This window comes from Rhinolophus sinicus, chromosome 1 (genome assembly GCF_057876585.1).
Source record: "Rhinolophus sinicus isolate RSI-liver-muscle chromosome 1, RSI-T2T, whole genome shotgun sequence".
NCBI classification, from domain to species: Eukaryota; Metazoa; Chordata; class Mammalia; order Chiroptera; family Rhinolophidae; genus Rhinolophus; species Rhinolophus sinicus.
In genome coordinates this window covers 63,215,254-63,232,474 of record NC_142501.1, presented here as the reverse complement: position 1 = coordinate 63,232,474, position 17,221 = coordinate 63,215,254, and the positions used below count along the sequence as shown (strand labels likewise).

At 41.0% G+C, this 17,221-nt stretch overlaps 1 protein-coding gene and 1 non-coding gene across 3 annotated transcripts in view; both read right to left on the bottom strand.

The window, feature by feature from the left end:
• SRGAP1 (SLIT-ROBO Rho GTPase activating protein 1) overlaps nt 1-17,221 on the bottom strand; it is a 245,371-nt gene that overhangs the window by 118,553 nt on the left and 109,597 nt on the right. For both annotated transcript variants that reach the window (XM_019732456.3, XM_019732457.3), the window contains exons 2-3: nt 13,628-13,823; nt 8,627-8,789 (exon numbers count right to left, since the gene is read on the bottom strand). In XM_019732456.3, the coding sequence (XP_019588015.1) occupies nt 8,627-8,789; nt 13,628-13,823 (359 nt within the window). The remainder of the gene's footprint in view (nt 1-8,626; nt 8,790-13,627; nt 13,824-17,221) is intronic.
• LOC141570348 (U6 spliceosomal RNA) lies at nt 9,890-9,996 on the bottom strand. Its single transcript, XR_012494343.1, has one exon. It is a non-coding gene; the product is annotated as a U6 spliceosomal RNA (small nuclear RNA).

Sequence of the window (17,221 nt, the reverse complement as noted above, 5' to 3'; positions counted from 1 at the left end):
AACTGCATCATTTCATTGTAAGAAGTTTGGTTTTAATATAGTTCTAGAAAAACGAGCTAGCCATAGGGTCAATAAAACTCAAGAAACCAGGTAGTAGTGTTAGCTTGAACTATTCTCGCTTATTTTTTCCAAGCCCCATCAATAATTAAGCTATCCCTTGAGGCCACCAGAATACCATTTAATTCTTCTGCTACATTGCACTGAAATGCTGTGAAAAAGTTCCTCCTGTTATATTATTTACTATGTTGCATAAGCATACTAAATCACATGTGGTAGCTAAGAAAATAGTCACTTTATTTTTCAGGCAATAGACATTCATTGGTAAATCACAGCCAAGACCGTCTTTACTCCAGGAAGGCAAAAGGTAAGAGTTTAATCAAAAACATGAAATTCTAATGCTACCTTTTGACCTACTAATTCTATTTCAAGGAATGTAGCATAAAAAAATACCATAGGTGCGTGAAAGATTTAAATGCCCAACAACAGGAAAATAATATGGCTACGCAGACAGTAAAACACTATGCAGGCATGAAGTTCCCTGTTATAAAAGATTATTTCCACACACAGGAACACAAAAAATATTTTACACAAAAAGGGCAAGTTCCCAAGCTATATGCCATAAAAATCTCAATTTTGTAAACTATATATATGTATCTGTTTGTATACTACACGTATGTTTATCATATAAATACTGGAAAGATATTGCCTAACTTATTAAGAGTACATAGTGTTAATATGGGTGATTGCTATTTACATTTTTAAATTTTTCAGTGTTTTCTAAATTTCTACAATGAATATATGCTTTACATTTAAAAAATAAGACCTTTTCTTTCATATATAGATTGGCAGTCTTCAGATTTTAAAAAACTCTGGAGAGAGAAAACCAAGATGGTACAGTAGGTAAACGCTGTGCTAACTTTTCTCACAACCACATCAACATTACAACTAGTCTACAAAACAAACATTACTGAGAATCACCTAAAATCAAGCTGAACTGAAGACTTTCAACTAAGGACATGTAGAAGAAGCCACCTCCAGATTGGTGGGAAGGGCAGAAATGCGGAACGGGCTGGTCCCACACACATGTGTGACCATTAAACATCGGGAGGGCAATTTTGGCTGTGGGGGTCCCTCACTATCCCCTAGAAGGGCAAGAGATTCCAGCCCCACTCCTGCCCAGTGTTCCGGGGAGAGAAGTCCCCATAATTTCTGCTTGTAAAACCCAGCAGAGATTGTGTCTGAGTGACAATGAATGCAGCTGCACTCACAGGCACCCCTCTTAAAGGTATTGCACTCGCACTTACCCACCAACGGAATCACTAGCTCTGAGCTCCAGCACTGGGGCAACAGCTGGAAAGGCAGCAGGGACATATGGTGGGGAATTGAGTTGTCTGGCTTGGGACAGGGGCTGGAGAGGCGGCTTTATCCTGGATAGGGGAACTAGTGGAGGCCATTGTTTCTTTGTTGAGCCCTCCCCCTTCCCGACTTGTGAACACAGGCAGCTGCCAGTCTCCGCTGTTCATTCGCCCGCCCTGGAAATGGGAGACCCAGCCCCATCCAACTTTCGAGTACACCCCAGACACTTGAAGTGGCTTTTTCATGCAGACCACCTCCCTTGTTTCAAGCTACTGACTTTCCTAGGGGCTCTCAAAGGTTCACGGAACCCAGACAAGCAGCATCTGGCTTGAGTGTGTCCTGTAGCTCTGGCTAAGCAGCCCTAAACGGGCACTAGTGGCAGCCAGACTTGGTTTGTGGCTTCACCTCTCAAGGCGCTTCCAAGCACAACACAGGCAGCAGCTATCTGCAGATTTCATACTGGCTCCCACTGGGTGGTGCCCGGTGGGGCACGGGCTGTGGCTGAACTTGACCTACAGCGGATCACCTCCAAGGTGGTGCTGGGGCTGGTGCCCCCAGTGGCCAGTTTTAAAACGAGCTGGAGCATTACCCAGCCGCCTCCGAGTATGACACACCCAAGCAACGGAATGGGCAGGCACCAGAGTCCTGCTGAGGCAGATCCTGCTCTGTAGGATCAGCCCCTGCGTAACAATTCTTACACTGTAGTCAAGGCCAGTCTTCACAACCAGTGAGCCCAAGGGTCATCCCTCACAGTGATGTGCAATTATCAACCAAGGCTCAACAACAAGAGGAGGGCACACACCACACACACAAGGGACACACCTGGAGTGCATGGCTCAGGTGACTAGAAAGACTGCGCCATTGAGCCCCACAGCACACCTACTACATAAGGCCACTCTACTAAGACCGGAAGACATAGCAGCCCTACCTAATACACAGAAACAAACACAGGGAGGTAGCCAAAATGGGGGGGGGACAGGTCACAAATAAAAGAAAAGAACAAAGCTCCTGAAAAAGAATTAAATGAAATAGAGATAAGCAATCTATCAGATGCAGAATTCCAAATACTGGTTAGCAGAATGCTCAGTGATCTCAAGGAGAACTTCAACAGAAAAATAGGAAGCATAAACATGGAGATGAAAACCATGAAAAAGAACCAGTCAGAAATAAAGGATACAATAACGGAAATGAAGAATATTATTATAGGGAATCAACAGTAGATCAGATAAAGCTGCGTATCCAACCAGTGATCCAGAAGATAAGGTAACAGAAAACACCCAACCAGAACAGCAAAAAGAAAAAAAGAATCCAAAAATTGAGGAGAGTTTAAGGGGTCTACGGGACAATATAAAGCGTACCAACATTTGCATTATAGGGGTACCAGAAGAAGAGAGAGAGCAAGGAATTGAAAACCTATTTGAAGAAATAATGACAGAAAACTTCCCTAACCTGGTGAAGGAAATGGACATACAAGCCCAGGAAGCACAGAGAGTGCCTAACAAGATGAACCCAAAGAGGCCCACACCAAGACACATCATAATTAAAATACCAAAGGTTAAACAGAAAGAGAGAACCTTAAAAGCAGCAAGAGAAAACCAGTTAGTTACCTACAGGGGAACCCCCATAAGACTGTCAGCTGATTTCTCAACAGAAACTTTGCAGATTACTAGAAAGTGATGAAATATACCAAGTGATGGAAAGCAAGGTCCTACAACCAAGATTACTCTACCCAGCAAAGCTATAATTTAGAATTGAAGGACAGATAAGGAGCTTCCCAGACAAGAAAAAACTGAAGGAGTTCATCACCACTAACCAGTACTACAAGGATTCTTATATAATCTGTCATTCTTCCTTTCAAATTAGGCCACACAATCAACAATACCGAAGTGGGTTAATTTAATTCTTGTGAGTCTGAATCTGATAACCTGTGGCATTTATGCCAAAATGGGGTAATGCTCAGTGACTTGGCGCCAATCTCTGCTGCTTAGAAGCCCCAGCTATAACTTGGATGACTGACAGATGTTGTTGCCTCATCCAAAACTATCATTCTTCAGGATTTTCATAAGAAATAAATAGGGCCAAGAACGATAGTGTCCTACTGTGTTTCCCCGAAAATAAGTCCTAGCCAGACAATCAGCTCTAATGCGTCTTTTGGAGCAAAAATTAATATAAGACCTGGTATTACATTATATTTATTATATTACATTATTATATTATATTATATTATATTATATTATATTATATTATATTATATTATATTATATTATATTATATTATATTATAAAGACTTGGTCTTATAGTAAAATAAGACCTGGTCTTATATTAATTTTTGCTCCAAAAGATGCATTAGAGCTGATTGTCCAGCTAGGTCTTATTTTCGGGGACACAGGGTAATTCTCAGAAATTTTGACCTATGCACTGAGTAACGTCCCCAGTTACCACCAAAAGACAGCAACAGTCATAGTAACTATGAACTATCTAAGACATTGGGCAAATATAAGAATGTATGCCAGCTAACATTACTCTACAATTTATATCTCTGAGCCTTTTGTTTCCATATCCCTGAAATGTGGATTATAATACCTGCTCATTAGGCAGCTGTGAGGATGTGTATAGTAATGAGTAAAAAATGTAGAGCACAGTGCTTGGTGCACAGTGTACAGATGTCATTATTACTGGTGAAGAAACAAAATAAATTATACTTGTACACATATTTACGCAAACCAAAGAAGGACAAAAACATCAATAATCAAAAAATATCCATGGGGATATGACAGACTTCAAGATAATTTAAAACACACAGAGATAATTTAACATATTCCCATGCTACCATTTTATGGCACTCCCTCAAACTACATACTTCTATCAACATTCTTAAAATTGGTAAATAAGATCAAAGGATAGGTGCTTAAATAAAGTGATGACTGCTAGCCGGCTGTAATCTTTTCTGCAACTGTGACTGCTGACATTATTTACAGTTTTTCGTGTAGCACATGAACTGCATACTTTCTGGCGGCAACACCAAACAGATGCAGAACACTCTTTTTCAGCATGAGTCATGGAAAGAAGGCAGCGAAATCTCATCACTCCAGGAAGCAGGGCTGGAAAACAGGGTAGGCGGCACCCCAGCAGCTCTTGTTCTTTGAGAAAGAAGTGAGGGCTGCAATGAAACAGACCCATGTGTACAATGAGTCTCCAATTCCTGACCTCCTAAAATGGCAAAGCAGAACGTAAGAGAGTAAAAGCAAAGTCCTACTCTGTCCATGCTTATGTTGTCCATACATGATGGAGGGTCTAGAACAGAATACCTCTTATTGTTGAATGAATGAAGAAATCAGTGATGCCTCAGAGTTAAGACTCTCCATGTGAGGTAGATTTGGGGGAAACTGAGAGGCATGGGGGACAGAACAACACAGGTATTCCCTGGGTTATTCCTGATTTCCCACGAACTGTTGAAATGTGAGGATCAAACTTTTAATTCCGCTACAAGCAAAGATGCTGTGAGACCATTGCTCAGAATCCACTTACAAATATGGTTTGGAACAACATAATAAGTGATGTGCAAATAACTTGTGATGATCTAGACATGTTTATCACAGTTGTGCCATATATTCTCCTTAGAATGAGGACACATTTAGTATAATGTCTAGTATAATTTCACATTACATAATAATAATTATGATTATGATTGTATGGAGTAAGTATACACGATATAAGTTCGTAGTAATAAAGATAACAGCTGAACACTAGTTTGGAGTTATTAAGTCCAGACACTGGGCTAAGTGGCTTTCCATGTATGACTATGAATCCTCTAAACAATTACGTGAAATAGGTTACTATATCTACTTTATGCATGTGGAAACTGAGGCTTAAGAAGTTTACAAATACCTCCAATTCCACAAAGCTACTAACAATGGCAAAACCAAGACTCACACCCACAGAGTTAAAAGATGAATCACTATGTTATTCTGACCAACAGGCTTCATTTATAGCTCGACAGGCCTAAATATGAAATAATCACTATTTAAATAATTAGGTGTTGCTTTTGTTGTTTTTAAAAAGCTTCACTTTCTCTACCTGTTGAAAACTCTGCCAAATGTAGGCAACTATTTTTATAACTGGTTCTGATGTGATTAAAATGTAAGTCTTGAAGTTGTTCCCTAAACCTATCCATGGAATTAGGTGTCCCTATATGTATCTTTTTGATTATTATATCCATTTGGATACAGAAAATATTCTTAGAATTATCTGTTCCAAATTCTTTACTTGATACAACATTTTGGGTAAAGGGATTCTCTATCATTGACTCACTTGAGTAGGATACAGCTGTGTAAGAGGCCGAACCTGTCAAGCTCCCATCATCTGTTTGGATCTCCAAAGAGATAGGGAGTATTTCTGAAAAATGAGGAAGTCTTAAAGTCTCCCAAGAAGAACAGCATTCTGCTCACTAAGGACTCCATTGCAGTTTGAAAGGTCATTTCATACTGGTTCTGATGATTGCTTTCTGTTCTGAGAGCAAATAGAACCATAACAATGCAAGAAGAGCTGGAAAAGAGGAAGGTTGGTGATCAAAAAAAATGCAGAAATGACTCGTCTAAAGATCTTTGAACTTGGTAGGTAAGGGTCTGGCTTCCTGTTCTTTCAGATGACAAATGTGTCCTAATGGGCTCATCTGGCTCCTCAAAAAGCTCACCTCTCTCTCCCGTTTGCCCTTTAGCTCTCTCCTTTCTTTTTCCAGCAATAATATTCATAGAAAGGTGGGGTGTGTAGCCTGCTGCGTTTGCTTGAGGAAGGTAGAATCTGATACCTGTCATAGTAATGACTGTTAACTTTCCAGTGGTCAACAATAGTCAGAAGAAGACCCATTAAAGGCCAAAGTAACCACTATAAATCGATGGTTTCCAAAGACTGTAATTCTTTGAATCCCAGAAAATCTTGGTAAGAAGAAACTACTAGGTAGCAAACAAATGAGCACGTCTGATGTGTGTGTGTCTTTACTGTATGTTCTCTAGTCCTTCTCTTCAAGAGCCAGGCACTCATTCCCCCACTGCAGGGAATACTGGTTGCTGACTACTGAAACTCACGGCTGATCCCTCTCTGGGAATTACCCTCCACCAAAGGGAGCTGCCTCACCCCAAGATTACTTAGCCCCATCCCCAGGGCAGCTCAAATCCAGTGACTGAGAAACAAAGCAAATGCCCTTTGCCTGGATTTGAGACAAAAAGAGACAACCTCAAAGGGCCATCCCAGCTGCCAGCATCTATCGGTTCAGCTTCGCGCTCTGCCTGGTCCTGCCTTCCACACTCCCTCAGAGAGGAGGGCAAGCTCCTGAATCTCTTAAATCACCACCAAGCTCACAAAGCAAGTAAACAGAACAGCTGGGAATCAAATCCAAATTCATTTGACTCTCATCTCTAGCTTTCTATCACCTTTGTTAAGCCCTCGATTTTGACTTACAAAATGCAAATTTTAACATCTTAACAAGACATACAAAATCGCTTTTTGTATGACCGTCCTTTTTTTAGCCTCACATCCCATCACTCTCACCCATACAACCTTTAGTCCAGTCACATTAAATTCTTTCCTTTCCCTGAAATAAGTCACTGTCTTGATCTGCCTGATGACCACCGCCCTCTCCTACAGACCTCACAGCAAGTGTTCCCTTTTCTGTGAAGAATTTCCTGACCCTCCAGCCTTCAAGCTCCCACAGTGGGTTGTGCATCCCTTTAGCCAGGTAACTGTTCATTACTATAATGAGTTCCCTGCAGGCAGGGACATGTCTTCCCCAGCAGAGCATTTTGAAGATGTTTTGTTGAATGGATACATGAATTCAATGGAGGTGCTGGTCCCAGAGGCCCTGGCTAAATGGTTGCCAGCACACCCATGACCGGGAAGCGCCATCCAGTGCCATCCAAATCTGGACCAACTGCGACCTCCTTGACCACAAGCACTCATTTTTCTTCACTATCTAGCCTTTCCAAGGCCTAACACTATCTCCTGCTCGGAAGATGCTCCAAAACAAATCAAAACAACAGCAACAACAACAAAAAGAACACTGAACCAAATGAGGTCTTGGCTGAAAGGACTGATGTGTGAGAAAATTACTTCACTTTCATGACTCAGTCTAAACTATTTTTTTTAAGCTGTACTTTATAAGATTACACAGGATATTTCGCTATTTTCTTCTTAATTAATAGGCTCTTAGTTCTAAATTTTTTAAATTTCTCCTTTGTTTGAAACGTTTACCCCGCTATTACTAGAGCAAAAGTTGCCTTGGAGTGTGCTCAATTCCATTTCTCGGTCAGAAATCAAATCTAATGTGGATTCATCGGACACGACTAAGAAGTTTCCCAGCTGGCCTGCTTAACACTACATCTTTGTTTTAAGGGGCCCCTTTGAAACATAAATATGTCATTAATCTACAACGTGTTCCTCCCCGCCCCCCACTTTCTGAAACTAATAATTACTTACTGAATAGAGGTACAGATATTGGTATAAACACCAAACACCACTAGCACAAAGCTGAGGTGGAGGTTGGGGGAACCCTTGTCCTACAAACATAAAAACTGAAAGCCAGTCTAATTGGGCAAGTAGCTGCATTCTCTTCACAGGAAATGGTCCAATTTTGTTATTGTTCTCAACAAAAATGTCCAAACAACAAAAAAATTGCTGAGAGCTGGCTGAAACTAGTAACAATGATAAGAAGCCATAAAAACCCAGTTCCTTTTTTTTTTTTTTTAAATGGATTTGGGAAAGAGGAAGCTCTCTGGCATGTAAGGGACAGAATTTTCTGTGCCCTGTGGACTTTTTTTCATGTCACTCCAGCACAGCCTCTGCTGCCGATCTGGTGGGGAGTGAGAAGAAATTGTGATAACATTTTCCTGAGAGAGCAGCACATCTGCTTATCGTGTTCTTCACAAGTCTCTGATCATGTGTGAACCTCAAACACAAAATGTAAGCCTTTTCCTCTCTCGATCTGTTTTTTCCTAACTGCAGACAGTCCGTTCCTAACTGCAGAAAGGCAACTGGTGATACACCTCATTTTAAACTTTTGCTCACATTGTTCAGGTCACAGATTCAGGGATTTCACTCCTCCCGTATGCTTGCTCAGGCTTAACTTTTTATTCTGTGTCTTTAAAAGCTTCATTCATTTACTTTTGTACCTAAAAGGGAGTCCACTTAAGTGCTTAAGGCACCAGCCCTTTCTCTGTTGTGGCTACAGGCAGAGCAGTTTCAGGAAGGCACAGAGAGCAGGACTGATGGAGAGCACCTTTTTAAACATCCTGGTGGAATCCTCACTTATCTGCATGAACCGCATAATCACGTTGTTCAGATAGATGTCACTCAAGGTTGCATGGTCTTTGCTTTCTCTCCTCACTTGGTTCAGGAGCAAGTACCAGCAGTTCACTGGAGACAACAAGTTCTGGTCTTTCCTAAGAAGTAAAGAAAGGCAGAATTACCATCAGTTTCAACACCGCCCCAAGCAGCTGAGGGAAGGCACCAAGGCATACGAGGAGCCCGGTACGGTGCAGGTATGGTGGCTGTTATTTCTCCTCTGGGCATTGCTCATGCCAGGACATTTGACAGGCAGCCGAACAGGCTTCCAGGCTGTGACAGCAGAGCCAGCAATTCCCAGGGCTTGGAAGAAAGAACCAGGACCAAGAACGCCAGTCAAAACCCACACTCTGGAGCCAGTCGTGGGACCCTCACACACAGAGTACTCAGGCAGCCCTTCAGCCTTAAACACCCACTGAAGAAGGCAGTTCGTGTTTACACAAAAATCTACAGACTCAGACAAACCGGTGTGCCACTGCACACAAAGTCTGCTTTGAGCGTTCTGCCTGTCGTTGGAAAAGCGATGTGGCTGGGTATGCTTTCCATGGGACATAAATTTGAGGGTCAGTTATTAATCCTCTCCTCCCAAAGAATCAGGACGATATAACATTGTCTCAAGGCCCGTGAACAGAACCAAGAAGTTTGCTGGCTTATAACTTGTCACACATCCTGTTTAAGCCCATTGAACTATTTCAGATTTATAACTACTCCTTGTTTACTCTAGATGATAAAGCGAAAAGCGAATGTAAACAACAAAAGAAGATCTGTAAAAAAAATCTTAAAGGAAAATCTCCGAACAAAAACAGTGACCAACTGGGATGTTACTGCTTAAAAAAAAAAAAATCACACACAACTCTGAATATTAATTAAATTAGGAAAGAAATCAGTAAGTCAGGTTTTTCTGCCAGTAAGTCCCTCAGATTCAGAATTTGGCGCTGCAGCAAGTCAGAACCCTCTCTGGAATACAGAGGAAGGAGAGGATAGAGGTAGAAATAGGTATAGGGAAAGAAACCCATGATCGAGGGTCTTAGCACTTATACCCAGGAGAGAAGCCACCCCCAGCTGGCACATTAAGACTCACACACACCCACACACCTGGAGAACCCCAAGTTTTTCTCAAAGCTCTCAGGCACGGGGCAGGGATTGTATGGCAGACAAACAGTGCCTTTCTACTGACATTCTGTTTTTTGTTTTGTTTTTTAATATGGAATGCTTCACGAATTTGCGTGTCATCCTTGCACAAGGGCCATGCTAATCTTCTCTGTATTGTTCCAGTTTTAGTATATGTTCTGCCAAAGCGAGCACTCTACTGACATTCTTTATCCACCCTGCCCAAGAGGGAAATGTTACTTTATATGAACTTCTATGTATATCCCTTATGTTAAAGTAGCCCGTAAATTATTTGATAACATTTCACACATTTTTGTATCCTTACATAAAGCCCATAATAAGCATTAAATAAATGTTATTTCATTCACTGCATAAACATTTGTTATTGCCTTAAAAATAGTAGTAGTAATAATAGTAATAGCAGCCATCGTTTACTGAACACCTACTGTAAGAAGCAGCTCAGAGGTCAAGAGCATGGAATATAGACCTACACTCAGGTTCAAATCCCAGAACCACCACGTACTAGCTATGTGATCTTGGCCAAATTATTTTAACCTCTCTGTGCCTGTTACTTCATTTGCAGAATGGGTAAAATAACAGATTATTGTGTAGATTATTTAATATACATTTTTACATGTTAACTAAAATGTCTTAGATCCACCGAGTGCGAGATAAAGTTAGCTCTTTTTATTCAGGGGCTGATCTAAAAACTACACATATTAACTCTACTGAATTCTATCATTTAAGGCAGAGATTCTTTGTACCCCCTCTATCAATGAGAGAACTGAGCTTACTTATCAAAGTGCAGTGATTTCCTGAAGACCAAACTAGTGTCAGAGTCTTTGAGCCCAGGGAGGCTGATCCAAGCCCTTGGTCTTTCCACTGTGCAGTGGTAACATGAAGCCAAGGATTGTTCTACACTAGGAGGACGGCAAAACTGAGTAAGAGCTAAACTCCAAAGTCAAGCATAAATGATTGGTAAGGTTACAGTGTTCAAGATTCCACATTTGTCTTCAGAGGAGAAAGAATGTTGTGGCAGACCCCATGCCAGCTATCAATCGCATCAAGAAATGTCAAATTTCTCACTAATGGTCATATAGTCTCATTTTACAAGATAGGAACTGAAGGCTCAGAGAGGTTATGAAATTTGACCAATGTCACACAGTAAAGGCAGTATTCAAATCAGGTCTGTCTGACTTTCCCCACCCCCGGCAGTTTTTGTGAGCTATAATTGACATATAACACTGTATAAGCTTAAGGTGTACAGCACAATGGCTTGACTTACATAAATTTGTGAAATGATTACCTGTCTGACTCTTTAATAAAGCTTGTCTTTGAATTTTTCCTAATTCTGATTTGTCCTTTGTAGATTTATTATTCATTTTATCTTCAGTCCCATATTCAATAATAAACTTACTCAACTCAAAGAAAATTCCAAGTTGCTTACCTTTTGAAAAAAAACTGTAATAGTTAACAAAGACAGTTAACAGGAAAAACAAAAAGTGGCAATTGACCCACTAAGGGACCAGACTGAGGTGCATGGGCCCATGCATATTTTCAATTCACAACCAATTACCACGTCCAGAACACAGAAGACAACATTCAAAAATGTTTATTGAATGGAGGAATGGGCTGTTTTCCTATGTGCAATGACTTTAAAAAGGGACAGTTACAGTAAATGTGAATATAGTACTGGCTCCAGTCTCCTCTTTCTAGCTCCAGTCTCTGTCAAGTACATTTGACATTTGTTCACCCTGGAAGTCATCCCTAAGATTTAATTCTACGCTGGCCCAACACCAGAGGTTAAAGTCATCCCCCCAAAAAAGGCATTCCCCATCCAGAATAGTTTTGCATTTGCATCTGCCAAAGTACCCCAGGCATAGTGTCCACACTACCTCTTGTGCAGCATCGAGAGCCACAGAGGGGTACAAAATGCAACCGCAAAGATGACGGTGAAGGCAAGGACAGGCACCTCTGCAGCCCCCACTGGGCAGACAGGCCTCCTGTTGTCACCCGGGGTGGGGTGGGGGTGGGGGATGGATGGTTTTCTGTTTCATCATTTCCCTGAGATAGCTTTCTTCTGGTCCTGGTTTTAGACTGGGATGCAATGCGATAAGGTTGGTGGTGGCGAAGCCCTCATTTCCCACTCTTTACCTTGCCCCGGCCTCATCTTCTGGCCCCAAGGGGGACTACCACGTTTCCCGGAAAATAAGACCTAGCTGGACCATCAGCTCTAATGCGTCTTTTGGAGCAAAAATTAATATAAGACCCGGTATTATATCATATCATATATCATATCATATATTATAAAGACCTGGTCTTATATTATAGGAAAATAAAACCGGGTCTTCTATTAAGTTTTGCTCCAAAAGACGCATTCGAGCTGATTGTCCTGCTAGGTCTTATTTTGGGGGAAGCACGGTAAATGGCAGATACAACCACCAATTTGATTTTCAGTTCCCTCTTCCTTTTTTGGCCCCTGGAAATTTCCCTTAACTTTCCTATGAGTTCAGTTATACATTTTTAAAAGACTGTCTATTACATTTTAACCAGATTTCTGGGAGTTTTGTGGCAGAAGTATTTTTCAGATTATCTGCTCCACTACATTTCCAGAAATGAAAGACTATGCTGCCTTTTTAGTATCTGCTAACCAAGTCTATTTCTACTGGCAGTACTGCTAGCTCACACCAGAGAGAGCCCCCTACATGGTCTCCCTCTCTCAACAATGGTGTCTTCCCATCCACAATCCTATCTATGGTCTTTGCCATCATTTTAAAATGCTGGTCTGAGTTGCTCACCCTTCTACTCAAAACTCTCTGAAGGCTTCTCATGCCTTTAGGATAAAGTCCAAAATGTTGAGTAGGCTCTACAGGGTTCCATGACCTGGCACAATTTGCACCTGCAGCCTCGCAGCTCCCCACCTCACTACTCACTCCCACTGGATTACTTTCCTGTTCTGCAAAGCTGCCCTACACCCCTTCCCTTCTGGTCCCTCATGCACGATGGGCCCCTTGCCAGGAACATCCTGCTCTGGTCCCCCTAAATGGCCATGCAGTCCTTCACATCTTCACTTATGTATCACTTCTTCCAGGACCTTTCCTTGACTTCCCTTCCCCACCCCCACTATGGGAAGGATTTCTGTCCATCTGTCCATGACCATCCTGTGCTTATCCCTGTCGGAGTACTTGTATGCTCTATTGGAGCTGTCTGCCTACTCGTCTCTCTCTGGCTCTAGGATGTAAATTATAAAGTAAATTTCATTATCAGAAAAAGCAGTCTGTATTTTTAAAATAAATAAAGTACCATTAATATAAGGTTTAATTAGATTCAATCATAAGCATTTTACCAAACGTCTTTGTGTTAAGCTAGGCTCAACTGCGATGACCATAAACATGATGGGCAGTTGGGGACAAAACGTAAGCAACCCTCACTGCTTATTTTCACATAAAATCACTGCAGAAATCCTGAAGGCTTTGCTTGAAGAATCAGCTATTTTAACTTTGCCCCTCCAAATGTCCGCCTGTGGTAGGTATCAACTCCTAGTGTTTTGTAATCAAGAATTATATAAAAGCGTTCTCTTCTTGAATAAAAAGTTACCCACAGATATATGTTTATTGGAAAGAGAAACGTGTCAAGAGAATATTATTAATTTAAAATGTTGTCAATTGATGTTCATAAATTATAAACACAGATGGCTGCTCTTATCTATGGGGACACGCCAATTAACAGCTTATCAGACAAAAAACGGCAAATTCTAAAACCAACAAGGGTGGTAACAAGGTGGACATCATCTCGGAAAGGTGACCCCGAGTCTAGTCTCTCTTACTTGTACTGCTGGTGATCCTTAGTGCTTCTGGTTTTTGCCATGAACCTTTCTGCTAACTTCTCTAGGTTCCGAGAATATTCCGTCTCAATTTCTGCTTTTTTCCGAAAGAAATCTTGCAGGTCCTGGAGAAGCTGAACTCGCATCTCCGTTTGCTGCTCCAGGCATTTTTGTTGTTCTACCAGTTGAGCTCGAATTTCTAAGGAGAGAAGAGAATCCATTTGATGAGTCCACGAAAATTACCGAGGTGTGCTGGTTTGTACAAGAGACAAGTAATGAATCCTAATATACATTTAGCTCTGTATCGGACCGTTATGAGACTGCTGTGTCCAGTTGGTTCTTTAAATCAAGTCCATGCTGACCCTTTAGAAGAATGACACAAGCCTCAGGAAAAATGTAATAAATTAGAAACATGGATTACATTCGCAATGCCACAAACATGCCCGGAGTCATTAGGGGAAAAAATGAAAGCCTGTCAGATAACAATTCGTAACATGTGACATCTTTGGGTAGCTGAGCACATTGTAATTTTTTCCAGCAGCATTTTACCTCAACTATCCCTTTGAGTGTGAATGGCAAAGAAGTGAGCATCATTTCTGCCAGACTTCTGAACCACCACGCATTTGCCAGTTGGCACATATGGACACTGACATCTGGTAATTTTTATGTACTGCAAAAATTCCTAGTTCATAAAACACGTAGCTTCAGGGTTCATAGGGATGCTGTGGCTAAAAATAATTTCTTTCTACATCCAAATAATCCATTTATAACGCGGCAATCCCTGGATTCTGCTCTATTATTTCGTTCATGAAGAACTCTTCACTTGGACACACTATTCGAAGTAACAGCCTTATTGACACATATATTCCTGAAAAGAATTCTTCCACCATTTTAATACATTAGGAACAGGAACGTCAGTAATTTAGCGACTTAGGAAAAACACAAAAGCTGAAGTATGTGTTATAAAATTATCTGTAAAGAACTATAACAATGGAACATGTGTTTTGGAAAATGAGACACAGTAACGAATAACCACTGATTTGTTTTTGTTCTCAGATCCAGGACTCACCTCCAAAGACAAGAATATTCATATTGGAAAACTTCTCTATTTTGTCTTGCCCAGTGTCAGTGCACATTCCCCGAAAGTGAGGGCTGAATCTAATTCAGTGGAGTTAACAGAAATCAGTGTCCAAATAACACCACCTCAATTTCTTCATTTTTCAATAGACAAAGACTGAGCTGATTACATAACAGAGGGTGTCAAAAAAATGTATACACATGTTAAGAAAGCAAGAAATTGTATTAAAATTACGCTGATGGTCACCACTTTGAGCACCTCTTGTAATTGCAGAAGTCAAACGTGACTTGTATTCATCTTTTGTTATCGGTATATACTGAGTATTACAATTTTAACACAGCTTTTTCCTTTCTTAAAAATGTGTGTACATTTCTTTGGCACCTCTGTATAGGCACACACTTGCCCATGTTTAATTAAGTTCATTAACAGTGGGATGGTCAAGTTCTGAATGGGGAGTCAGGAAATTGGCTCAACTTAATAATCGCTAATAGTAATTAAACACTTTCCATGCTATACCCTACTAAAGTAAGTAGTAGTATATCCCTATTTTATAAATAAGAAACTGAACTTTACGGAGGCTGAATACTTCATCTAGGGACTTCAGCTAGTAAGAAGCACCCCTAGGCCCCTAACCCAGGTCTGCTGGTCAAACAGAACACTGACGCCCACCTTCCATCCATGCAACATGTGTTGAGCACTGACATCCTGGCAAAGAAGATACAGCAACTGTGAAACAAAGTTTCTGCCCTCCCAGTAAGGTTATGTTCCAGGCAAAACTGTTCCAGGGGAACCTTGGCAGAAGATAGGGAAATATTTGTCAAGCACTCTCTCTTGGTTTCTCTGCTTTTAGATTGGGGGCTCCACTCATTCATCTCACAGAATGTGGTGAACACAAGAGTGGAGACGTTATTATAGGCTTTTCACTACCATGAACAGCACCTGGCTTTTTCAGTCACTCAGAGTACCCGTTTTTCAATACAGTATTATACTCAGCATGTCTGCCAAACTCTTTCACCCACAAATACAGAACTATTTTTGTTTCATAATGAAAAAAAGGGGGGGGCGAGGGGGAGTAGTTCTCATTCAGGAATCCCAGTAAGTCTTAAGATTTAGTAATTTTAGCACATCTTCTTGTGCTAAGAGAAAATAAATCAATCAGCTTAGACTATCAACTAGTTTTCTCTCTTTTTTTAAGTTGCCTTAGTGCCAAATAAGAAATAAAAGTGGCTGAGAGTACCAATCTCATCAGAAGTACACAAAAACGAAACGGCCTTCTTACTTTAGTCTTATTCTTAAGGTATTCTCTTGCTTGCTTCTTTCAGGGTTCAAAATCAAGAACCAGGGAGTTTTGAGAGGGAGGACTATATTTAAACAGTTAAAACCTCATCCTCATTTTGCAGGGAGTAACTGTTACTTCATGTTATCTGTAATTTTCCAATCAAAATAAGGCACTGGCAGCATTTTCAGTAGTGAAAATGTGCTGCCGGGACCGAACCTACAGTATCATCTGGAGAAAATAAAATAGGCTCCAAAAGTTACAGGGGAATCCATTTGATTACCAATTTCCTTTAGAAAAGTTTAGGACAAATGAGGAAAAGATCCGAAAGGAAAAAATTAGTATGGAAGTCCTACCACAGCAAGCACATTGTTAGGAAGAGAAACGCTTTGGATTACTCACACCACCTCAGAGCCACAAGGCAGCACAATGAGTTAAGTCACCTGCCTGCACATATGATGTGGCTTTACTAATATGACCTCCCTAGATTTGAGCTAACCTAATATGGCAGCGAAAATTTTAAAATATTTTAAAATAAATAAGTACATAAGGAAAATAAATGCTTGGTCATATAAATTCTGGTCCGCTGCTCAGAATCAATCAAAGCAGCCCATGATGCACTGGGCCCCACACTGTCATCCCCTGGGATGGGACCACAGGTGGCTAAGGGGTGTGGCACCACCGTCATCCTAGGTACCTCAGGAGCATTAGGGCTAAAACTGGTGCCAGCACGCCATGAAGGAGTGATTTCTAGAAGGAACTGTGAGGCTGCTTCTGGAGAAGGGATGGCAGCTTCTCCATCCCTTCTTTAAGGACACTCTTTCAGGGCACTTCCTATTAGCTTTCTTGGATTAGTATTGACCTGCATCATTTTTTTCAAATTTAAGCTTTGTATTAATTTTGTTAACTCCTATTAATTTTGTTGAGCTCCTATTTTGTGTTAGGCAGAAGACTAGGCACGGAAGTTACAAAAATTTGTCCGACACACTTCCTTCTGGTAGGAAAGGCAAATCCCAAACTGATAATATCCACACCGTGCTCAGTGCTAACCGAGGAATGCACCAGGAAGCGACGGAAAGATGAGCTGACTCAGACTGCAGACGTGCCTGGAAGACACACCGCCCTGAAAGCGAAGTGGCTTCCATGACATACAGTTGTAACCACCAAGAAGTGAAAGACAACCCAGAGAATGGGACAAAATATTTGCAAATCACATATCCAATAAGCAACTTGTACCTAGAGT